This window comes from Haliotis asinina, chromosome 16 (assembly GCF_037392515.1).
Source record: "Haliotis asinina isolate JCU_RB_2024 chromosome 16, JCU_Hal_asi_v2, whole genome shotgun sequence".
NCBI classification, from domain to species: domain Eukaryota; kingdom Metazoa; phylum Mollusca; class Gastropoda; order Lepetellida; family Haliotidae; genus Haliotis; species Haliotis asinina.
In genome coordinates this window covers 5134120-5159853 of record NC_090295.1, presented here as the reverse complement: position 1 = coordinate 5159853, position 25734 = coordinate 5134120, and the positions used below count along the sequence as shown (strand labels likewise).

The following is a 25734-nucleotide window of genomic DNA, read 5'->3' as shown; positions in this document are numbered from 1 at the left end:
CAAATCTTACAACTGAGCACAATATTTCTCAAAATATTTTTCAAATTTCAAACAGTTATACCTGCAATATACGCCTACATACTGCGACAAATGAATAGCTGTCAAAACACATTAGTATCTTCAAAGATAAAATCATAGGCATAAGTAATTTGAATAAACTTTTCAGATACATATTTATCATATCAAATATACCTTCTGCCCTAGGGCCCTCATAGCTGATGGCCTGAACTTGGATTTTACTGCATATTTTACCATAACAAAAGTTACCGCTATCTTCCTAGGTGGTGAGATATTCTCTTCGAACAATACCTAGTTTTTGAAGTAACGGCATGCAGCATGGGTACACAAACAGACATCTGATCTCAAGCAGTGTTCTCCCGTTATAAGTTATTATCTTCCTCCGACCATGGAGTCTCCAATGTACCAGGATCGGGTTACGCCGGACAATACCGATAAAACCACTTTTAACAGTCACAATGTTCAAGCTGCATAGCCAGCCAGTGGCCGTAACACCAACATTCATTTCCAGGGAGTACGATGTGAAATCGGAAACCTCTTCTTACTTAGCCTGAGTACTCATTTTGACACAGTGTATTACCGTTAGGGTCACATGACCTCACACTAGCATCGTGTTTAAATGCAGCATACCAGTCTCCTGAACCATAGCTGAGGCTTATGTGTCAAGCTCACAGAAAATTCAAATATTTGAACATTTTTCTTTCAAGGACATACAGTCTGAGACAAACATTGCTTTGTATGTCAGTAAGAGTCACAGGAAAATTTACATGTTTTTTCTCATAAACCTGGTGTAAAACCTTCGGATGGATATAAAACTGAAGACCTGATATGTCTTCAAACTTAACACAGTATTATTATTTGTAATTTCAGTTTAATGTGTGACAACAGGCCCAATGACGCATCTTTGGATGAAAAAAATGTGAAAAACATATCTGAGAAACTTGCCAATAAGATTGAAGACATTCTCCACAGACAATGATGGGTTTTGAACAGTCATCTCCACATCCATTCATCAACAAAATGTCAAAGATGAGAAAATTCAACATGAACACCAACACCAATATCGCTGTTTTTGAGACACTATGAATTTGACACATCAGAAGGGTGGTTTTCTTCATGCAAGTCATGAAGTGTTCACAGATTGTCAGAAGATTATGTTGGGAATAAAGTGAGCATGGGTACCCGTCAGGCCTCCTCTAGGGTATTTGCACATAGGAATGTCCTAAATCTTCTAACATAACAGCTAGGACACTGTAGGCCTCTCTAAGGGTATTTGACTCATGCAGATCCGGGTCAAATAGACCTTCAACAACCCATGCTTGCCATAAAAGGCAACTCTGCTTGTTGACTTGATTGACACAGGTCATCGGTTCCCACTTGCATAGATCGATGCTCATGCCCTTGATCATTGGATTATCTGGTCCAGACTTGATTATTTACAGACTGTCACCATATAGCTGGAATATTGCTGAATGTGGGGTAAAACCTCGCTCGCTCACTCGGTCACTCCTTCACTCACTAACTTACTAAAGGATATTTTAGTCAAGGCATGTCCTAAATCTTCTAACATCAGGGTTAGAACCCTTTGGGCCTCCCCTAGGGTATTTTAATAAAACAACGTCCTAAATCTTCTAACATCAGGGTTAGAACCCTTTAGGCATTCCCTAGGATATTTCAATAAAACGACATCCTAAATCTTCTAACATCAGGATTAGAACCCTTTAGGCCTCCTGTAGGGTATTTTAATAAAACGACGTCCTAAATCTTCTAACATCAACATGAGGATGTGTCCTCACAGGGTTAGGACCTCTGGACTCTCAGACTTCAATCCAAACAGAGAGACCACAGATAGAAAGTTGTGTCAGACTGTTTGAAGTGTTCCAGAGTTCAGATAGATACCTTTGATTATTCCCTCCGATGTTCGATTCAAAATAAATTAAGTAAGTCTGCCTTTCAGCTTAAATAAGTTTCACCTGTCATGACATGGAAGAAGTTTACTTCTTGAAATCACAGTGACAATACTGACCTTTTCATCATAGCTGCCTATGGCAAGGAACTGACTGGAAGGAGACCATGCAATGTTTTTGATGCCAAGAGCAAAGTCATAGGCTGTGTAGGTTGCTAGGCAACGCCCATCCAAGGAATAGATCAGCATCTTGTACTGGAATTTACAAACATAATGTCATCTGCAGGTTTTTAGCAAATTGTTCAAATTTTTAACACTTCAACAAAGACTTGTCAGAGTTATAGCAACATAATTGCATTATCGGACAGGACATCTAAGCATGAAAAATATGTGAAAACAGCTCAGTGACCTTGACCTCTGAATCCATGACTCCAGGATGAACATTTTGGGTCTTCAGATTCTTACCAGAATGGTCAGGGATATAATTAACCTTTAACAGAGATGCCAACAGTGAATCAAATGAAAGCCGAGTCATGCCTTGCCCAAAGCAATTCTCAAGCCCTGAAGGTGTGAGTTGGGGGTGAGCATGAGATGGGGATCGGGACCCTTTTGACGGTGGGTGTCTAGGGGGGCCTCCCCTACAAAAATAGATTTAGTCTGCTAGAAATACGCAATTTCTGGGCATACTTAACCAGATAATACCTAACTCAAATGATCATGTTCAAATGGCTATTTACTAAAATTCTTTCAAACATTCTAAATTTATAAACATATTTGTATTTTCTAAAAATCAGAGTTTTTACAGACAAATCAGAGAGTAGATTTTATGCTTGAAAATCTGAGTAACTCCTCCAAAATCAGAGTGGTTGGCATCTCTGCTTTAACACTGACAACATATCAGGTGTGAGAAATGAGCTATGAAAATGAATGTGCCATAACTTAACATACTGCAAATTCATGGATAGGTTTTAATTGTAGTGCATGAGTTTCAACCATCACCATTACTAATATTCACTGGCCATGTTTCATATTAGGTCTGACTGAAGATGCAGAAAAATAAGTCTGATGACGATCAGCCACTTTCCCAAAGTCAGGCAGCAGGGTTTGCTGGGAAATTCAATAACAAGAAAAGAGCATCTCACTAGCCATATCCTTCATTATTCCTCTGAGCATTTCAAATTTCTTGTGTCTCTTTTCCAGACTATCACACAATCGCCTTTCTACCACATAATTCACGTCTACCAGTCTCTTCCTTGAATACCACACTATTCCCTTCTACCACTGCAAATGAACACAAAGTACTGTGACTAAGTCTCCCAGTCCACCCAGCTGTGAATGGGTACCTCGAAAGGATGGGAAGGCCACACTAACTTGTTGTACTAATCGCTACAAGAGTTGTATGATCCCCTGGGTTGAGATTAATAATATGATGTGCCATTTCAGTCTGACATCCAGTGATCGAGGGAAATTCAAAGTGCCTTTGAGAAGATGAGCTGGATGTTGTCACTATACAATAATATCACCCCACTACTTCACTATCGCCCCAACTACTACACTATCCACCAACCACCACATTATCACACTATCCCCTATCACACTATCCTCCAGTACCATACTATCCCCCTAATACCATACTATCCCCTCACTATCACACTATCCCCAACTACCACAGTATCCCGCACTACCACACTATCTCCATGCTAACACTATCCCCCACTACCATACTATACCCAACTACCACACTATCCCCCTAACTACCACACTGTCCACCGACAACCATACGATCCCCACACTACCACACCATGTCCATATTACCACACTATCCCCACACTACCACACTATGCCCTGAAAATACCACACTATCCCCACTATACCCCGAATACCACAATATCCCCGACTTCCACACTATCCCAACACTACCACACTAAGTCCATACTACCACACTATGCCCCACAAATACCACACTAACCCCACTATACCCCGAATACCACAGTATCCCTGACTTCCACACTAATCCCTCCACTACCACACTATCCCCCGACCACCACACTATCCCCCCCCCGACCACCACACTATCTTGCCAACTATCACACTATCCCTTCAACTACTACACTATCCATATATTGATGTTCCTATAGAATCTGTAATGACCTCCTCCCTTGTGTCTCTGACACGAGATAACACTTCTGCCCGGGGATCAGATTAAATGTACCCTGGTATATCTACAGAACAATACAGGCAGATTTCACATGACCTCTGACCCTATCTATATCTACCCGATTCTATAGTTGATAGTCATGTTCTGAGATCTTCCTTTATCAGAAACTTAAAATTCTCAACCACTCCACTGAGAGGACAAGGCAAACTTGGAAAAAAACATTTCTCTCTAAAGTTTGATAGGGAGAAATACTTTAGAGATGTGACACATGAGATAATGCCAGACAGGGTACCTCCTACCAACTGTTGCCATGGTTTGGTCTCCACAGCTTCCATGATGTAGGGATGTAAATGCTTATATCACTATGTCATATCAGACAACATTCTTATAAGAAATACTTTGCACACATCGGATACCAGTTCTTGGGAATATCAATTTGAAATGATTAAGTACAACACAGCATTAGTTCATTATTAGATCTACACTCTCACTGATGCTCTCAAATGTCTGAGAAAATTGTCAAAGGTAACTGAAAACACCAGATAAATGGACCTAAACTGAACAAATAGCAATATGCTTAATGAATACATTTTCTCCATGATCAGCCAACAGAAACAGAAAACACAGTAATCAGTGTCTGTCAACAACTTTTATGGAAGTATGAACCATTCCTAATATCCCGACATATGTGATACCAACGTCTAATTATGCTACTACAAAAATCACTGATGCAAGTTCATCTCGCGATACAGTTTTCAAAATCTGTTCAACAGTCACCAGTGCAATATGACAATACTTACTATTCATGAACTGCTTTGCAATTATATTTTTCAATTAACTTCTACTTGATATCTCAGTACAACTCACCAAATACAAGCATTCACTAATAGCAGTGTTCACTGGTTGCCATAATAGAGAAAAGTCACATCAAAATTATTGACAAGCATAATTATATTCAAACAACTATAAACAATGACTACTGATGGCAAACAATGACAACTGGTTTTGAAAGTATTTCTCTTATAGTGATGAGTGAATCAGTGCATGTAGCCTTGAACGCTACTTTCTTGAGTCACTTGCTGACATCAGGCTGCTGAGATCAAAGGAGTGTAATAGAGGAATCTGCCTTTTCATTCTAGAACGTAGATCCTCTGGCCATCATTTTTCGAGAATAGCAAAAAATTACATTACTTTGACTGCGAGTTTCTTAAGTTTTATTTTTCCTACTGCAATTAAATTCCCTGAGGATATAAATCCGTAAAAAAAACAAATAAAATTGGTACGGTCTGAAGCAAAAAACACCACAAAAGTATTACTGACACTGGTGCCAATCATTCACCACACAGAGCACCTACTTTATTTTTCTACACAGTTGAACCAGTGATATCCTGTCTCTCATTTATTCTGAGCTGCAATGTTTGGGTAGTCCAAACAAGTATGATATTTGGTATATTTGTTTGTTGCTTAACACAACTTTCTAAATGTTTTACTGCACAATGTCTCTAATCAGTGTGGATCACACAATCCAGTGATCCACAATATCCAACTACTAACTTCATCTCAGTTTCTCTTGGATCGTCATCAGCAAGTATATTTCTTATTTAGTCAGTGCAGGGACCACATTGTGTCTGTTAATTTACTTCTACTGTATCGGCTCACTGTAGACATCTTGAAACATCTATGATCAAAAAGCAATGAATTGATGGGCGTATTTCAAAAATTCACAAAATCTGTAATAAATAGTTTTTCAATCACATACCTCCATTAAGAAAACCTAAATTTCAAAAATATCAAAAGTTTGACTTGGTTCTGTTTTAACATGTTGTTACAGCATACAGCGTCTTTCCAGATGAGGACACAAATGACTTGGCTGACATAAAAGATTTTCCAGAAACACTAATTTCATCTTTTTTTCAGATAACCATCCTCTCCCCAGACACGCCACAAACTTTTCCTCATCAATTAAAGCAGACACTGCTCACCGAAAATTACCCCACACAGCTGAATGAATTATTTTGCAAAGGCAAATGTGAATAGTTGGAATTATAACACAAGACATCTTGGAGGGCTAGCGGAACCAACTTCCCCCCAAACTGACGCTGAAGAAGATTACAGAAGCAGTGAAGCACAACCAATGTGCAGCTCACTGAACCAGCACCAGTACAACAACAACCTACAGCTTTAACACTCTCCGACTTAGCCCTTGAAAGTTGGGGGAGAGACCTGGATGACCGCAGGGGCTCATCTGACCAGTGACTAACACACTTATCCTTAATTACAGGTGCTGACCCTATCCACACACAAAGCAGGATTTCTTCTCCGTCCATCTCACCTGGTTGCCATAGCAACCACAAAGTTTGACAGCTGATGTTTTGAAACCACTGGACTTATCCTTTATACCATCCGTCCTTCTATCATCACTGCCCGATGTACAAGATGGCCACATATACGTTTAACCCTGGATGCAGGTGAGTCTCAGCAGTGTGTGGTTTTGTTTACACAAGTCAACAACAGGAAGAGCAGCTACCTGTAATACTGTAAGAGCACCTGTGGAGGTGGGGGTTTGCTATGCTAGGAGGGGATATCTACGTGGTACAGTGATCGTGGGATGGTTTGAGGGGGGTGGGGGGGGTGGGTGGTGGTGTGTGTGTTGGGGAAGAGAGGTGTGTGTAGGGGGGATGGGATGTGGGGGGGGGGGGGTGAATGTGGGTAGGTTCAAAGGGTCTTATTGGGGTGTGTCATGAGGGTGGGGATCAAGGTAGCATTATTGGGTCATTTTAATGGGGTGGAGTGTGGGTTATAGAGGTGTGTCATGTGGGTGGGGTGTGTCATGTGTGGTGGTAGCATTATTGGGATGTGTCATGTGGAATGGAGGTAGCATTATCTGAGTGGGTCATGTGGGCGGTGTGGTGGTAGCATTATTGGGGTGTGTCATGTCAGGAGTAGAGGTAGCATTATTTCAGTGTTATGTGGGTGTGGTGGCAGTAGCACTATTCGGGGTGTCATGTGGGCGGTGTGGTGGCGGTGAGGCGGTGTGTCATGTCAGGAGTAGAGGTAGCATTATTTCAGTGTTATGTGGGTGTGGTGGCAGTAGCACTATTCGGGGTGTCATGTGGGCGGTGTGGTGGCGGTGTGGAGGTGTGTCATGTCAGGAGTAGAGGTAGCATTATTTCAGTGTTATGTGGGTGTGGTGGCAGTAGCACTATTCGGGGTGTCATGTGGGCGGTGTGGTGGCGGTGTGGCGGTGTGTCATGTCAGGAGTAGAGGTAGCATTATTTCGGTGTTATGTGGGTGTGGTGGCAGTAGCACTATTCGGGGTGTCATATGGGCGGTGTGGTGGCGGTGTGGCGGGGTGTCATGTCAGGAGTAGAGGTAGCATTATTTCAGTGTTATGTGGGTGTGGTGGCAGTAGCACTAATCGGGGTGTCATGTGGAATGGAAGTACCATTACTGGGATGCATCATGAGGGTGCGGTGGAGGTAGCATTATTCGGGTATGTCATGGGTGGGGTGGAGGAAGCATTATTGGGGTATGTCATGGGTGGGGTGGAGGTAGCATTATTGGGGTATGTTATGGGTGGGGTGGAGGTAGCATTATTGGGGTATGTCATGGGTGGGGTGGAGGTAGCATTATTGGGGTATGTCATGGGTGGGTTGGAGGTAGCATTATTGGGGTGTATCATGGGTGGGATGGAGGTTTCATTATTTGGGATGTCACATCAGAGGTGGAGGTAGCATTGTTCAGAGTGTCATGCGAGAGATAAAGGCAGCATTACTGGGGCATGTCATTCGGGTAAGATAGTATGTTGGAGCCTGAATGTCAGTGTGGGTTCTAATCCCGAATGGGACTACCCCTTCAGACACAGCAACAAAGAACCTGTCCCATCTCAGAAAAATGACATCCTAATTTGGTGATGACCTTGTTTAGCTGGGTCAACAAGTGTAATACTGCTCAATCTGGTGCTTGTGTGGTGCATGTAATTAAATCTTTCACAAATTTGTGAACGATTCTCTGATACTATCTAATACCCCTTAAAAGCAGTTAACAAAGTCATCGTTAACGGCATAGTACAGTAATCAACACATCTGTGCTGGATGTTGTGACACAAATGGTTGAAACCTAATCCAATCACAACCCATCAGTCATACCTACACAGACAACATAATTAACAAATCTGTGACTGACAGCTTGACACTGTCTAGTTAACTAAGGCATTAATTAGTTCAACAGTTCATTACATGATCAGGATTAGTTAGCTAGTTGTCAGGCATATATAACCTCATGTGACCTCTACCTATTCAGGGACCAACAACTGGTAATAAACTTTCACAGCTCACATAAACATACAAAATAACGGCTTTGTAGAGTTCAAAACAGAGGATTTAACACTAAAAATTAAGTATCACAGTGATCCAAATATCACTTTTAGTTTCTTCATGCACACTTTAATGATGACACAACCTATTACAGGTCCAAACACTCTCAAAGAACATGCATATCAGTTACAATGTCAGGAGCAAAAAATCTGCAGTTGACAATCTTGGTTCATCAAAGTCAAATGCATACAGCAATACACTAAGTGTTAAAGGCAAAGGTCACCAAGCGTACAATAGGTGCCACGTGAAATACCCCGACTGAGACTGCCACGGTGGAAATATCATAGAACATTTACAACCTGAAAACAGAGCACTCGTCTTTGATGTTATACTCTCGGGGAAGCATGCTCTATGTATGTGGTTCATGTCTGCTCAGGCAACCAAAGCTGTCAAGCTGAGATAGATCATCCACATCCAACTGGTGTTGTCATTGCAGATCACTCCACAAACATAAATAACTATTGAGACAGCATGTGCCAGCACTTTACCCTTGAAATCTACATAACAATATATACTAAAAAACTGTGAAAACACATAGCCGAGTTTGAAACGAATAAGAACAAAACAAGACATGAGATGAAATCAATTGTTACGATTTTGTTAAAAACCCATAGAAAACAACATTCAGTACACTGAAGAAGAAATGCAATGGTGTCAACTGGACACACACAGCATCATTCAAACTAAGGTGCCCACATATCAACAGTCAGTATCTTGTGTGGCCTCCATCAGCCCTGGCACAAGCATGGATACGCTGAGGAATATCGTCACAGAGACAAATGCCATAGGAATTTTCCTCCATTCTTCTTGCCAGGCCAAAGTCAAATCTGCAACGGTGGCTGGCGGTATTGGACAGTTGTACACTCGGTTTCCCAGTTCATCCCTGATGTGCTCAATGAGGTTTACGTCTGGTGAATATGTGGGGAGGTCCATCACATTGATGGACTGCTTGCTGAAGGAAGGCTTGTGTCACTCTTGCATCATGGGGACATGCATTGTCATGCTGGAAAATCAACTGACGTCAACATTGCTGATGACGGCGCAGAAAAGGAACAACTTTGGCCCGTAGAATTTCATCCACATAGTGCTGTGCTGTGAGATTGCCATGAAGGTCACACCTGAAACCTGCATTTATTGCTCCCTAAACCATTACAATGCAACCATCAAATCGATCTTGCTGTCTGACACATTTGCATTTGCACACAACGTTCACCACGTCGCTGATAAATCCGTTCTCTTCCATCAACAAAGGACACACAGTACCTTGATTCATCGGATAACATAATTCCACAGAAGAAAACCTGTGGTTGACCATACCAAGAGTGCTAACTGGCCGCGGACTTGGCGGTGTCAGGGTGGTAAGGGCATCGGGACCGTAACCCAGCTCGTCCCAGACGTCGTCAGACTGTAATGGGGTGGATGCATCTCCTATGTCAGCTGGAAGTTGACCTGGTCTAGGCCGGTCTGCAAGATTTCGTGTTTGCTGATGTCTGCTCACAAGGCAGCTGATGGTTGACTGGTTGACATGGAGAAACCTGGCAACAGCAGTCCCTGCTCGAGCAGTCCAGAGCACGTTCTCGTTCTTGTAATTTCAGCCGTTGCATTGTCTCATATTACTGCTCTCGACTGACTGCCTTGCATTAAAAGCAAGATACCTCATGCAATGCACATGCATTTCTTTTTCCACAATCACACTACATTTTCAACGTAACGAGTAAAAGTGTTTTAGTGACTCAGCCTGTTTCCATTAACATGGAGTCAAAAACTCGTCTTTCTACAGGGTTGGATACCTCATTTTCAGTTGGAATATTTTTTAAATTAATATCCTAAAACATCCTTTTTTGCGTTTTCAAGGTTCTTCAATATATTTGAAAATTTTTAATATAATGATAATGAGAAGTGTGTAAAAAGTTCAGTTGTCTGTTTCTACTTGGAACCAAATATATTAACTAAGGCCAAGACATAAAATCATTTAAATGGCAATAATTTCTAAATTGTCAATGCAAAAATTAACAAATGTTCAAACCACAGGATAACTTGGTGCTGTAACACAAAGAGGTGCTTCTTGACAATTTGCTAGAACATGGTCAGGGTGTTTCCCTGAAGCATCAATACATATTCAAGCTGAACAGCTTTGTGATAGTGACTCTGGAGTACTTGGCAAGTACTCAGCCTTCCCACTGGGGCTGTGATTAGGTGTCACAACCCCTACCGCTACCCCAAGGGGCATTTGACATGAGGCAGGCATTTCATGTCTATACATTGCCAAGATAATGTGATACTTCCCCCTTGTTACCTACAGGAAATAACGCCCATCTCCCACCCTACCCCCATTACACAACTTCCATGTCTCATCCTAACCCCCATACACCACCCCACCCCCCATCCCTGTTTCCCTCCACAACCAAAATAAACCACCCCCTATCTCCCATCCTCATCCCCCCATCCAACACACCACCCCTATCTCCCACCCCTGGGGCCACACAATGTAATCACTTCATGTCTGTACATTGCAAGCATAACCTGATACATCTCCCAATATGTTACCTCAACTAGGTCAGAGTCTAGATGTAGAGCAACTCGCACTCACCAGGGACAATTAACACCCCTAAACACTGTGTCTTTAGTTACACAGTCACCTGCTGTAATGACCAGTTATACAGCATACCTTTCTACAGTCAATTAGCAGCGTGAAACAAAGCACTTTTATGTAATACCAAACCTAGTGTTTGAGCAACTATTAAGTAACTCTTTTCATAATTTCTGAACTTTGATGACATTAACAGCTTTTATTTGTCCAATATAACCGAAATGGATTTAGCTGAAAACAAATGGTCTTGTCTCACTTTGAGAACATTCTCAAAATCTCTTTTGAAGATTGGCACAGTCACAACACTAAGTCTTAAGACAAAAAGCTTGCTTGCATTGAACATGCTCTGTCTAATTTTCGTTACACTCCTACACTGGGTCTACCAAAATCAAGTAGGTTGCATCAGGTAACCTTAGAGCGACCCATGACTGTCCAATCAAATGCGAGACAGCTAAATGAAATTAGCCAGTCACACAACGGATGCTGTTTAGGGTTTGGTGGGACTTACAAAATACCCTGTTCATTGACAATGATGTCTCAACAAATGAAAATCTGCATATAACACTGATATTTGCCCTGCAGCGAGCTCCATGTGCATCATCCGGAAGCGTTCATTGGGTAAAATAGCAGTCAGAATCGTTCGGGTACAAACATTTATGTGGGTTAAAGTTCCACAGGTATGTGCAAATGTCGCGATTCGGTAAGCTGTGCTCTGATTGGTCAATGTCAAAGGTCACCTGATGCGACCTCCTCCTAGGTTTTGTTAGACCCACCGTAGGAGCGTAACAAATAACAGTGGAGCTAAGTTTACTTAGACTGTGAACATGTTGTACATGTGGGGACTTGGACCAAACACACTATTCAAGGGGTTTTTACTAAAAAGCGTTAAACAGACTTAAACACTGACCTGCAGTTGGTGGCAGGCTAACACATCACCCTTAGGACTACATAATTTATGTTGTGGTAGTACAGTGAAACAAAAATTGTAATTAACTGAAACAGGTACATTCTGAAATGTTAATATTCAAATGAGATGTGACATCCCTCCATAGAGAGTTGTTTTCCGTATACCCCATGAATAATCACAGCTTTGTCTAAACCATGAAGAATGTGAAGGATGTTAACAGTCAGCTTTCCACATATGATTCAACTTCATATCATTACCACCAGAGTTTGAGTATGTTCATATCAGCCAAAGAATGCCCACACAGATAATGGCAGTACTTCAAACTGCATGTATATCAGAAATTATAAATTTTCACAAAAACATATTGCAGCATTTAACATACCAGCATGCCTGACTGCCCAGGACAGTTTATTTTCAAAGCAGTCTGACAGATTCTCAAATTCACCTGCCTGACAGTCATGTTAAAAATTTGACGGGTATACATGCATTAATAGTTTTTGTTGGCAGATAAGTTTTAATCAGGGCTGACAAGGTTTACATCTAACCGGCCCTGTGGTCTGGTTTAAATGTTTGGGAGTTTCATACCCCGCATTATGTCCCATTCTAGACTATTGACGGTCCATGTTTTACACCCTCTGACATCAGATAAACTTCTCTAAAAATCTCATCCCTGATAACCAGACGAAACCGCCCATCCATTCTCCCCACCCCATAAAAGTGCACTGTAAATGAGTAAGAGGGATTTTGTCCATGTTTATGTCAAGGACAGGGTGATTATGTCCATGTTTATGTCAAGGATAGGGTGATTATGTCCATGTTTATGTCAAGGACAGGGTGATTATGTCCATGTTTATGTCAAGGACAGGGTGATTATGTCCATGTTTATGTCAAGGACAGGGTGATTATGTCCATGTTTATGTCAAGGACAGGGTGATTATGTCCATGTTTATGTCAAGGATAGGGTGATTATGTCCATGTTTATGTCAAGGACAGGGTGATTATGTCCATGTTTATGTCAAGGACAGGGTGATTATGTCCATGATAAGGAAATTCCCTTGATACACACTTCTTATAATCTATTTATATATAACCATGTTTCAGCTAGACTATTCACACTTCTTGTTTCCCTTTATCACTGAATGTCAATCTCAACGGCACATTGTGTTATCAATCTATACTCCCTGGAGAGCATACAGCTGTAGAAACCATTAGGGGCATCAAGTTAACATGCCTTTTCCATCCTTACGAGGTACCCTTTCACAGCTGGATGGACTGGGACACTCCTTACGAGGTACCCCTTTCACAGCTGGGTGGACTGGGGTACATAGTTACAGTACTTTGTCAAAGTTAACTGCATGCTGCTGTACCCGCAACTCGGTGCAGTAAAGTGATGGTCAGATCTATACAGAGGGCTATATCTTCAAGTAAAACACTATGACTCTGAGATAAATAAGGGTGTATTAGGGGAATTCACCTGACAAAAGGGCAAAGGAGAAGTCAAGAAACATTGTGAATACAATAAAGAAGAAGTTGACATCAACAATATTAGGGCTGCACCGATTCACCCAAACTTTGATTCGATTTTTGATATTGGACCCTTGATTCAATCATTTTCAATTCACTTTATCAATACATATAAAAAACTCAGATTTCATTTATCTCTTGGTTATTTTTATAAGCATGAAATCCATCAACTTGGCGATGTCTACTAACAACAATTCATAATGGACAATTGGTCCAGTGTCAACTGATTAAGTTTTGACAAATTTCAGCACGTGAAACTGCTTGAGCTGGGAGTCAAAATTGCGTTCTCACATTGTGGAAATGACCTAAATAGGTATTCAAATTAACAATGATGATCATAAAAAATTTAACCAAGACATCAGATTGAATTTGCGATGAATCAACCAAATCGTTGCAGCCATACATAATTTTTCATCTCATACCATAAATCTGAGACAGAACTATAACTTACGCTGACAGGAGACTCCCACACCCCCAGCACACGGCCATCTGGTGACCACTTCAACCCCGCCAGATCTTCTGTGTCCGTATCAAAATGCTGCAATGTACAACATGATTCACTGATTAATGACAAAATATTTCAAAATATTCTACACTACACAAAGAGAAATATTTTACTCTGACCATATTTGTAATCACTCACTACAGATCTAATCTTATTTTGTAGATATGTTGTGTTTATAAAAGGTTGTAAGATTGGTTAAGAACTGTGATAATTTGATGTAAGGCACCTGAAGAAAAATATATGGAACTTGTGCATTTTAACAGACAACAATGTCCCTTTCTGTTCTTCTGAACACAAACAATAATATTATTTGTTTGGTTTGGGTGTAATTCATGACATTTTCATGACAAATATTGACCTTAGACCTCTTCAAGCCCTTGGAGACATAAACAGTCAAGGTGTTCTTTCCCTTCCTTTGTTGGCATATTTCAGTACAGTTCAGAACAGTTCAGTATTTTCATCACTAAAAATCTTTTGCAGGCACCCGAGGAAGAATGTTTAACATCATTCCTCATTTGTGAAATTCTACATCCTTAGAACAAGTGATAAAAACATTTCAGGGAAAACAAGTTAAAAAGCAAGTGTCAAAATGACAAATCCCTCCAGCCCCTACAAATTTGAATTAACAAATCATCTGACAGCTACATAAAATCCAACATAATTTGTTTGGACAAAGTCAAAATAATTTCCATGGAAACCAAGAAAAATAAAATGACCAAAAATCTGCCAATAACAAAAGGCATTGATATATCTACCAAGTACTGCTGAAATATATTGAATGGTTTCAAGTTGTGCTCCAGAAACAAATCCCACACTTCCTTTTTGAAGTTAAGCCTAAAATGTATGCTTGGAAATCTAAAAAAAATAAATGACAAAAATCTGAAATAGCAAAAGGTACCACTTCAGGTTCTGTTTAATATATGTACCAATTTTTGTTGAAAAATATTGAACGGTTATTGAGTTATGCTCTGGAATAAAAATCATTACAGACAAATGGACGGACGGACGGACGAGACACTGAAGATATTTCCTCCATTTATATGCATAATAGATCTTCCATATACATGTGGTGTCCAGCTCACCTTGACCAACTCCCATGTGCTGCAGGCAAAGATACTGATGTAGTCCTTGCAGTCCCGTCTCTCGGCCAGTGCCATATATTTCCCGCCATAACTGAAGTCCACACCTGAATCATACAGGAGCAGAGAGTGAGTTTAGTTTTATATTGCTCACAGCAATATTCCAGCTATATGGCGGCCGTCTGTAAATAATTGAGACTGGACCAGACAAACCAGTGATCAACAGCATGAGCAATGATCTACACAACTGGGAACCAATGACGTGTCAGCCAAGTCAGCAAGTCTGACCACCCCATCCCATCGCCTCTTATGACAAGCATGGGTCGCTGAGGGCCAATATTCTTACCCAGACCTTCATGGGTAAATCATACAGTGCACAAACACTACCTTTCTGTCAAAGCAGCCGTGGAACACAGATGCAGATGAAATATAACATAAGGATATTGAATAGCTATTACCGACTTCTCTACAATGAAAATCTGAACAAGCCTACCTTTTTCACACTGTTTGGGGTATCGGATGTATGACACGGACTTGGTAACAAGAGACCACACAGTGATCCGAAGCTACAAAACAAACACAACTTTTCTACATTCATTCACTTGACTTGCAGCTTTGAAAGAAAATAATTTATAACATTCTAAAAGGCACTTAATCAACACAAACTCATGTCTGACAGACATGAACCCCAAGTGTGTATAGTTAGGATTATGACAAGCTAACATAAACAGTTAATGTAAGCATGCTAGTCTGTCATTACTGAAACTCATACAGTACTAGTGATATTTTCTTGTGGACTGTCACCATTGGGTATACAGTAACTCTCTAGCAGATTATTTCAGCTGATTTAATTAAACAGAAATATATTAATACCATGAATAACTTCTATATCATCTGAAAACAACTCTTGCATATGTCACGACATTGTGTTCCTTCTGAACATTATATGCATATTTGGGACTACACTTTCTCATTGAGTTGAGACTCATCTGGCATTCAAACCCACAATCTCTTCTGAAATTTTTCATTATAAAACAGAAAATCTACCATGTGTATAAATCATTTATTAAATGGAAACCCTGCTACTAAACTGACTTACACTGGTTGGAATATATGCACAAATAGCAACTAAACAATCTGGTACAAGCATAGATATTGACTATGATAAAAAATTCAACTGACACTAATCTATCAAAAGATTTAGTATTTTTTATAAAATCTCAACTAAGGAAAAATTATACAATGCATCTCCTTCAAACAGCTCTATAAATCATATCAATATGACTAGTATGGCAATTCATGCCACAATGTGTTGGGGTAGCCATGTCATGTCACGCACGTGTCACATCGCACTCCATGTCAGTTAGTCATATAGCATTCCCTGGAAAGGGACTGATTTTCAAGGAAGGGGGAGGGGCACAGTTGTAAAACATGGTCCTCGTCATGGGGAGGGGCACTATTGTAATACATGGCGATCTTCATGTCACATGTCATTGGACAAATGGCATCCAAGTCATCATTTGTTACCATACAGACACTAAAATGAGATCCCTTTGGAATAAGTCGTCTTTTGAAAGGTTTTTCTGTTTTCATTTTCACTTTCCTGGAAAATTGATCAGGAAAAAGGTTTTAATCTGCCAAGCAAAAAGGTAGAACACCTCATAGAAATATCATCAGCCCTTCATTACTTCACTACTTTCAGAGTAGGAGACTATGTTAATTTGAAACAGCACTGATATTTGACTTGAAAGTATAACAATGAGCTGCAGCTTTAGAACAATAAATCTGTTGTAATTCAAACACCAAAGTGCTTATGTCACACCGAGCTGACCAGTCCTTGTTCCATCCCACACATGCAAAACATCAGGCAGGGTAACAATAAGTATCTGGGGATAGACCTACCTCAGGAATATAATATTATTTTTAACACATGTACAGTTTTACTGGAAGATTTATGGTAATAACACCTATCATAAGGAAATAGAAACACACTCATGCTTGACTGCAACAATTCCCTTCCAAAGCTATTGACACCTGAAGTTAAAGTTGGGGTAGCAGAAAAACGGAAGTAACTTAATGATTGTATATCATTAAAAATGATCATTCTGATTTCCATGGCCAATGATTATATAGAAGTACTTTCCATGGCCAGTGATTATATAGAAGTACTTTCCATGGCCAGTGATTATTTAGAAGTACTTTCCATGGCCAATGATTATACAGAAGCACTTTCCATGGCCAATGATTATTTAGAAGTACTTTCCATGGCCAATGATTACATAGAAGTACTTTCCATGGCCAATGATTATATAGAAGCACTTTCCATGGCCAATGATTATATAGAAGTACTTCCCATGGCCAATGATTATACAGAAGCACTTTCCATGGCCAATGATTACATAGAAGTACTTTCCATGGCCAATGATTATATAGAAGCACTTTCCATGGCCAATGATTATATAGAAGTACTTCCCATGGCCAATGATTATACAGAAGTACTTTCCATGGCCAATGATTATACAGAAGTACTTTCCATGGCCAATGATTATATAGAAGTACTTTCCATGGCCAATGATTATATAGAAGTACTTTCCATGGCCAATGATTATATAGAAGCACTTTCCACGGCCAATGATTACATAGAAGTACTTTCCATGGCCAATGATTATATAGAAGTACTTTCCATGGCCAATGATTATATAGAAGTACTTCCCATGGCCAATGATTATACAGAAGCACTTTCCATGGCCAATGATTATTTAGAAGTACTTTCCATGGCCAATGATTACATAGAAGTACTTTCCATGGCCAATGATTATATAGAAGCACTTTCCATGGCCAATGATTATATAGAAGTACTTCCCATGGCCAATGATTATATAGAAGTACTTTCCATGGCCAATGATTACATAGAAGTACTTCCCATGGCCAACGATTCTATGAACATATCTCCAGTGACCAGTAATTATCTGGAAGAATGAACAGAGATGTTTCTGGTTTACATCTTCCTTTGCATTCTGAAGTACTCAAGAACAAAATCTATATGTTCATCAAATAGCATCTTCTAAAATGCCAAAGAGCATTTATCTAGAAGTACTTTCCATGGCCAATGATTATATATGGAAGCCTTTTCAATGGCCTTGTTTTCCATGGTCAATCTAAAGTGTAATCTAGCATGTGGTCTATTAATTACTCACGTTAAAATCTGCTGTTGTGAGTATATGTCGACCATCAGGGCTCCATCGTACGACACTCAGCCCTGCAGAACCCTCATCAATCTTGCAGTTCCATTCTGGCTGTTCCATAGACCATACCTGAAACATTACATGATGTTTAAGATTATAGCACAATGGAACAAGCATGCATGTTTGTTTTTCTGTGGGTTGTGATGTGCAGTTTACCATGGATAACCCGATCAGCCACTGGACACAGACTCCAAAATTACCATTCCATTTTTTGCTGGTTCAGAAAATATTAGGGTACAAAACATAGCACCTGCTGACACAATGCTGACAGGCATGAAAGTCTGGGAGGAGAGTAAAGAGTGAGTGAGTGTGTTAAGTTTCATCCCCCACTAAGAAGTATTCCAGCTATATGGCGGTGGTCTGTATATAATCGAGTCTAGACCAGACAATCCAGTGATCGACAGCAGGAGCACTGACCTGCGAAATTTTGAACCAATGACATGTGTCAACCAAGTCAGAGAGCCTGACCACCCGATCCCCTTAGTCGCCTCTTACGACAAGCATAGTCGACTTTTATGGCATGCATGGGTTGGTGAAGGCCTATTCTACCCCAGGACCTTCTGAGGTCCAATTAAGAACTATACAAGAACATGTTTCATTGATCTTTCACAACAAACATTTTATAATAATCCATCAACTATTGATAATAAATTTACTATAATTAACGATTATTATTACATACATTTTCCATCAAATTCACAGAAAGAGACTATAGGGTGTTTACATATGATTGTGTATGGAGGAAAAAGAAATTGAGGAACATTTGTCACAATTTCTATTCCAAACATTTCTACATAGTATTTGATCAGTGGTCGTATATATAAACATCAGTTGTTCATAAACATATATGTATGTCTTGTGTAGTACTCATAGGAAATATAAATAATATATGAAGTAATCTCATGCTCACCTGCACAATGCCTCTTTTAAACATTCCACAGAGAATGAAATCTGAATCGGTAGACCACTGATAAAAGAAAAGCAAATGGATGTATTAGTAAATACCTTCAGAAGAATGGTTTATAACAAAATTACACACACAAAAATAAAAACATTCGCATAATGACAAACTATCATTGTTTTAATTATCAATTATCATTGTTCTACCTCGATGCACTGGATGCTGTCAAGACAGGAATAGAGATGTTGTATTTGTAATGTCTCAACATCTCGAACCACAAGCCTGTAATCTGTTGCTGATGCCTGTAATGAAACAAGAGTTATTGCCCTTTAAAGCTCCCAGGCCATTCCTCATGAATCAAGAGTTCATTCAGTAAAATTCTCTTATATAACAAACATGTGTAGAAAGTGATAAAAGCACAGGATATTCATGATATTAAACAGATGCTGACCCACTTCACTCATAATGATAACAAACATTATCATGAATAATTTGTTTGGAGTTTCAAGCTTGAGTATGATCTATATTCTGCAGGTTTTCATTAATTTGATTTATTTGATGACATCAAATCAACTTTTAACATCACACTGTGCAAAGTAATGTTGCGGTGTTTGTTCTCTTGTTTTCATCCAAAAAGAAAAAAATAAGTGTTGATGGATCGAGTCCCTGTGACTGAACCTTCATTACCGATTATACTGATCTCCAGTTTCCTTTAAAACGTGAAAATATGTTACCCGATCATGTTCTTCTTATATACTTACAGGTTTGTCTTAGACTACAAATGAAAAAACGGCCGTACAAATGTTTGTTGATATCACGAACTTACAAGAACATGACTTGAGAGCCGAGAGTTTACTAAAAATATATAGCGTATTCTTCTTACCAAGAATTTGCCATCCGGCGAAAATTTGCACAGATGATGTGATTGTCTAAACAGCTCGGAAAAGTTCATGTCTAGCGTCCTCAAGTGACCAGAAATCGCCGTATATTCTTCAATGCAATCGAACGAAGTCTTGCAAGTGACAACATGTGGGAGCCGCCATTTTGAAAAGGGCGCCAAACACCTCTCGCCGTAATCTGAATCACAAGGTGATTATCGTGTTAGTGCAAATTAATGTCACTTTATTAAAACAACATAATTAAAATGTGATAAGAGATTAACGGATTAGTTAAGTTTGTTGTAAACATATCGTCTCTTCAAACAAAAGACCAAAGCGTGCACAGTCTAAAAGACCCATTAACGGCGCGCACCTGTTTCTCCGCGAGTAATGAAAATAGTCCATTGTTTCGTTAATTAGAATATCTATTGTTGTACAAAAAGTTATTACATCAAAATGTAAGACAACAATACGTTCAGGATGCTTACAAAAGCAAAGTGATGTGCTGAAACGCTTTATTCTACGTCAGCCAATACGGAAACATTGGCGTAGTAATATTTGTTGAGACTATTAGCATTGAAAGCATTTCTCGATCAGCACGTGGGTTATGACTAGCGGTAAATTCAGGAACAACTTGTTGACCGATTATTTGGAGATCTATTGGCATTTACTGTGTGTGATGTGATTGCACTTTTACAAACAGCTTGCACAACCAAATCTACATCTTCGTAAGTATTCTTACTTATCGTTCACGTTTCATCGATTTATTTGATGGAAACCCTCAAAGATTTTTACTAAACATGGCGTCCATTTTCTCCGAGTGTTGTACGATGTCATGTTTGTGATTTCCATACAATTTGTTGTCACTTCGAACATCTGGTTTCAAGTGTGCACGATCAACTGTTAGCCGCTCTAAGGTGACATAATTACATGAAGGTTCATCCTCCGGTGTACCAGTGTAATGCTTTGACGTTAGCACGTGCATACAATGTTTACAAAACATGCACTCTGCATGAGGTATTTCATATTTTTCAAACGAAGTAGATGTGCATACCGGCCTGTCTCCAGACTTACTCATGATTTATTGTGTAGATTTTGAGTAATTAATTTAATCTCTAAATCTTTAATACTTACATAATGGTGCAAGTTATCAATGCTGAAAAATACTCTGAGGTGGGGGACTCATATCTGACAATTCTCATTTTGACGAGTGTAGGAATTCCTAACATGACTTTGGTTGCATGTAGAAGATATCAATGAGGGGTTTATGTTGTTGTCGTTGTTGAATTTGGAAGATTTTGCATTTTCTAACAAAATAGAGTAGTTGAATGTTTATGCAACATAGACAGATTAACAGGATATTTACAGAACTCATGATTAGTGACTAAATCCATATAGTTATTATATCAATTGTTTTTATTAATATTATCAGGTGATAATCAAGGATTGATCAATATTTATTCATTAATATAAAAAGAACTTACAAGTTACATTTTCATTTTCCAAGTCTCAAAATTCTCCACAGATCTGCTGTTAATTGTGTTCTTTCAAGATTATAAGATTTTTTCATGGGCTTTTTGTCACTGCTGACCAGTTAGTATTCCTATTATTTTCATACTATTACTTTTCTTCTGCAATACTGGTCCCACTGTTTGCTGTACATAGGTAATACACCTGCAAACTATTACAAAAAATGCCACTTAGCAATCCATTGCATCTATTTATTTTAATATGATGAATTTCTGATTCACACAATAAATAGTCCAACCTTTGAAACCACCACGAGCAGCTCAGATCTGACTGTTAGCAAACTCTGCATTTTTAGATACACCCACCCCTTTCCAGGTATACTACTGATCATGAATGAAGCATAAGTGGTGACCTACATTCCTGTGTGTATGTGCAGGCTTTGCCTTCTTCCTGAACAGTGTGAGCTTTGGAAGGTGTACAAGGTGTGAATGGTTTCAAGGTCCTTCAAAGTTTTGTGCATATGTCTTTACAGGATTTTGCGTATCCCAACATAACTGCATAGAGCAGTAGGGTGTATTTCACAGCCGCGAAAACCTGTTTCTCCGCTAAATTGATATGATTGTTTGAAACATTTATAGATTCCAAATGGTTGCATAATACTGAGATTATGCCTAATGGTAGTTCTGGTGTAATGTGTACACAGGTAGTTGCTATTCAACACAATTAATATGCAATTAATATGATTATGATGCAAAACACATCAAATGTTGGTTTAATGTGTCATAACAACTCAATATTAATGAATTTGACTCCTTAAACTAGATAATATTATTCTTGATTCTGAATACAAAATTACAACTGGTTATAATCCACTGTGAACAAGTGAAATATCTTTGACATATTTTAATCTTTATACCTTAGTCAGAAGGTTACAATTCTGACTGAGGCGTTTCATCCTTCTCACTTGTGCTTACATAATTGAAAACCTGTCTGGAAAGTCATCTCTACCATTTTCAATAATGTATTTTTTGCTACTTGTTTAGCAAATAATATCACAAGTCAGCCTCAAATATTGTGAACACCAAACAGTGTGATGAATAAGGATGTTGCAAAAAAATGCCCAGTTCAAACCATAAAATGTGCGACGTCCATATAGCTTTCTTCATTTTGTTTGAAGTTAGTTGGGCAAGTGTTTTTGTCTTATGGGGAAGGCCAAGTATAACTTGTGACCTTTGAAATCTTGGCCTCTGTGACAGCTGTGCACAATGACAACTGATCCTTATTAAGTGATATGTAAAACTAAAGCTGTTTCTTGAGCAAGAAATAGAGAGAAACTTGTTTGTCGTGCTTGAATTCATACGTTGAACTTGGGAAAGTTAAGCCAGACAAAGCCACTAAATGAAGCACTTTGTATCATTTGTAGCTGGCCTTAGTTGTATGTTGGCCTGTATGTATTAATGCACTGTTCTATATATACAGAAACCTGTAATGATAGGCACACGATGTGGTCAACTTGTTATTTTAAATTACTGCATATATAATAATATATATAATAATGAACGTTGATGTTAGAGCATAGCAGCAGAAATCTGAATCATTGTATGGAATAGTCACACAACTGATCAAGTTCAGATTTTTTGCCAAAACAGACAAAATGTTCATCACCTTTGCATTGTATATTACACATGTTTATTTTACAAAATAAGAATTGATGCAGATTGTTTGCATTCAGAAATGTGTTTCTGTCTAAATCATTGAGATTATTTAACTATTCCATTCATGTTTCAAACCGGCTAAGAATACAGATATTGTTCAGTATTTCACTGCTTGATTTTCTTCTCTTCTACTCATGACAGAAGATTCATAAATTTGTTGGAAATAAAGGTAACTATGATGAAAGTCATCCTCAGAATTTTATTTCTAAAGATCCTCTTGACTCATAAATAGATGCTGATAAATCTATGAAGATGTGAGGTGTTCTGTAATGATTAATACTCTTCATCTTCCTGCGACCCAACAGTTAAGATTGTGATATGATTTGGGAGCAGTGAAGCGTTGGACGTTAATCATTGCTCATTTATATTGCATATGATAACGCATTGTCTGTGTGTTTTGTCGCTGTATCTGTACATGAAGGTATTGAACTGTTCACAGGGTAGTATTCCAAATAAGTGGTGAAGGCTTGCTCTAATTAAACCATTCACAGGTGTCCGCAGAGGTGAAAGATTCTGTCATTAGATCAATAGGATGGATATGAATTGAATTTTCATGATTTTATTTTCTGACAAGTGACCATGTTGAGGTATGGTTATGTTGTTTTGATAAAAGCAAGCACCACTGTAGACTGCTTTGAACTGAAGTTTTCAGAAAATGTAGTTGTCTGAAAAGTGATCCTGTATGACAGATTTTGACATATTATAGAGCACACATACCTACATGCAAGCATGTACCGAACACAGGATGCTCTCCCATCAGTTAGTATAAATTTAAGCATAAAGGAAACTGTCCCAGACATCAGGATTGAGCTCATATCTGTTGTTTTCTTTACATAGAAACTGCTTGTTTCATTTTCACTTCTCGTGTCAGGAAGTAACTGACATTCAGACACTAAATTTCACATTTTTAATAAACATCGACAGGACAGAATAACTGAGTAAGGAAATTTGAGGAATTCAAATCCATCACCTTGTACTCAGTCATTTATTGCAGTGTTTGTGCCATGCCTACTTTTACAAGTGGTTAACAAAGGTACTATTGTGTGAAGCCAATTTCTGGTGTCCCTGGCCAAGATATTGATGGAATAGTGCTAAAAGCAGCATGAAACTAAACTCACTCACTCACTCACTCATAACTTGTTGTGTGCTCCAGTGTGAATGCCAGTAGTTCACACTGTGCCCTGTTGTTTAAGGTACCATTGAGTTACTTCCCTTATATTTGCCAGGACACTGTATGCATTCATTCAAAACCCTGTACACCCCAAATACTTTTCTAGATAAGCACCCTAATCATATTCATGAATATTGACTTTGTAGCATGATTTTGAGTGATTTTATCAATTTTATTACCAGACCACAAGTTTTAACTGATTTTATTTTCAGATATGGTAAAATAGTCGTACCCATGTCGCAGCTCTCGGCAACAAGTACTCCGCCAAATCCGCCCATGTCACAAGATACATTTGATTACTTATGGAACACATTAGGAGAATGTACAGAAAATGGGTGAGTACATCAAGGGAAGCGATCTCTTTGTGTTGGACTGACAAGTAAAGCATTCAGTGAGGTCTGCAGACCTATATTTGGAACCAATCAACATTATCTGTCCAGATCCGCGGTGGAAGTATATGCAAAGATTGTGAGATGTGATTACTTGTGTTTGTTGGAAAAGGGAAATATGAACCAAAGGGCAATCATCTATACTGTGACAGTTTCCCCGGTATTCCATGTTAGGATTGGCATCCAGTAGACTGTGAAGATTGTATGGGCTGGTTTAATGTCTGGTGGTCAGACATAATATTTTGGTTGCTGGTGCGTGCGCAACAAAACCGAAATGTCACTTGAACAGCCTCAGTGTTAGGTTGCCTTCATTCAATTTTTTTTGGGATAAACAAAATTTAGTACTTGGGCTCATTTATTTCTTATCTAGATTTGCAGTAAATGAATTAATATGAGATCTTACTTGAGGGATTACCTTTAGAAATTACATCAGTAAAGTCCCCCTCATTACTTTGAAGTTTCATTTTCAAAAGTAAAAAAAAATATTTCATAGATTCTTTTGAAATATTTTTATAAAAATTTGAAAGACTTACAAAACCAAAGTCAAATTTTCCATGACTTGAGAAATGTAAGTGTGACCTGACCTCACTTGTGAACTAAGAAAGGTATCTCACTTTTTGCATAACAGATTCATTATTATATTATGATGCAACATTTCTAATACTGTAGTCGAGCAAGTGTTGCTTCACATCAGTATAAGAATCTATTCAGAAACATCTCATCATTATATAATTAAGTTGTTATATAATAAGGTATCATACCCTTGTTATTATCCATCAACTTCTAAAATGCCGATCAACCAGATAGTCTCTTTTGAAGGTTCCTAATGTCCATTTCCTTTGTGCACACTTAACTTTAATGTAAAACCTCTGAAAGATCTTGGATGAGCTGAGGCCAAGTTC

At 38.9% G+C, this 25734-nt stretch overlaps 2 protein-coding genes across 7 annotated transcripts in view; one reads left to right on the top strand and one right to left on the bottom strand.

Moving 5' to 3' along the window:
• Window positions 1-20460, bottom strand: part of LOC137268887 (WD repeat-containing protein WRAP73-like) — a 51110-nt gene extending 30650 nt beyond the window's left edge. Inside the window, exons 1-8 of the mRNA XM_067803480.1 lie at window positions 20093-20460; window positions 19416-19511; window positions 19219-19275; window positions 18261-18377; window positions 15557-15629; window positions 15067-15170; window positions 13931-14017; window positions 2045-2179 (exon numbers count right to left, since the gene is read on the bottom strand). Coding sequence (XP_067659581.1) covers window positions 2045-2179; window positions 13931-14017; window positions 15067-15170; window positions 15557-15629; window positions 18261-18377; window positions 19219-19275; window positions 19416-19511; window positions 20093-20161 — 738 coding nt within the window. The 5' untranslated portion in view covers window positions 20162-20460. The remainder of the gene's footprint in view (window positions 1-2044; window positions 2180-13930; window positions 14018-15066; window positions 15171-15556; window positions 15630-18260; window positions 18378-19218; window positions 19276-19415; window positions 19512-20092) is intronic.
• The window catches only part of LOC137268885 (cellular tumor antigen p53-like), a 54773-nt gene that overhangs the window by 4195 nt on the left and 24844 nt on the right, over window positions 1-25734 (top strand). For 3 of the 6 annotated variants that reach the window (XM_067803474.1, XM_067803475.1, XM_067803473.1), the window contains exons 2-3: window positions 6364-6550; window positions 24656-24778. In XM_067803474.1, coding sequence (XP_067659575.1) covers window positions 6510-6550; window positions 24656-24778 — 164 coding nt within the window. In that variant the 5' untranslated portion in view covers window positions 6364-6509. Of the gene's footprint in view, window positions 1-6363; window positions 6551-20656; window positions 20816-24655; window positions 24779-25734 lie in introns of those variants that run through there. The other 3 variants (XM_067803478.1, XM_067803477.1, XM_067803476.1) reach the window with 2 other exon arrangements.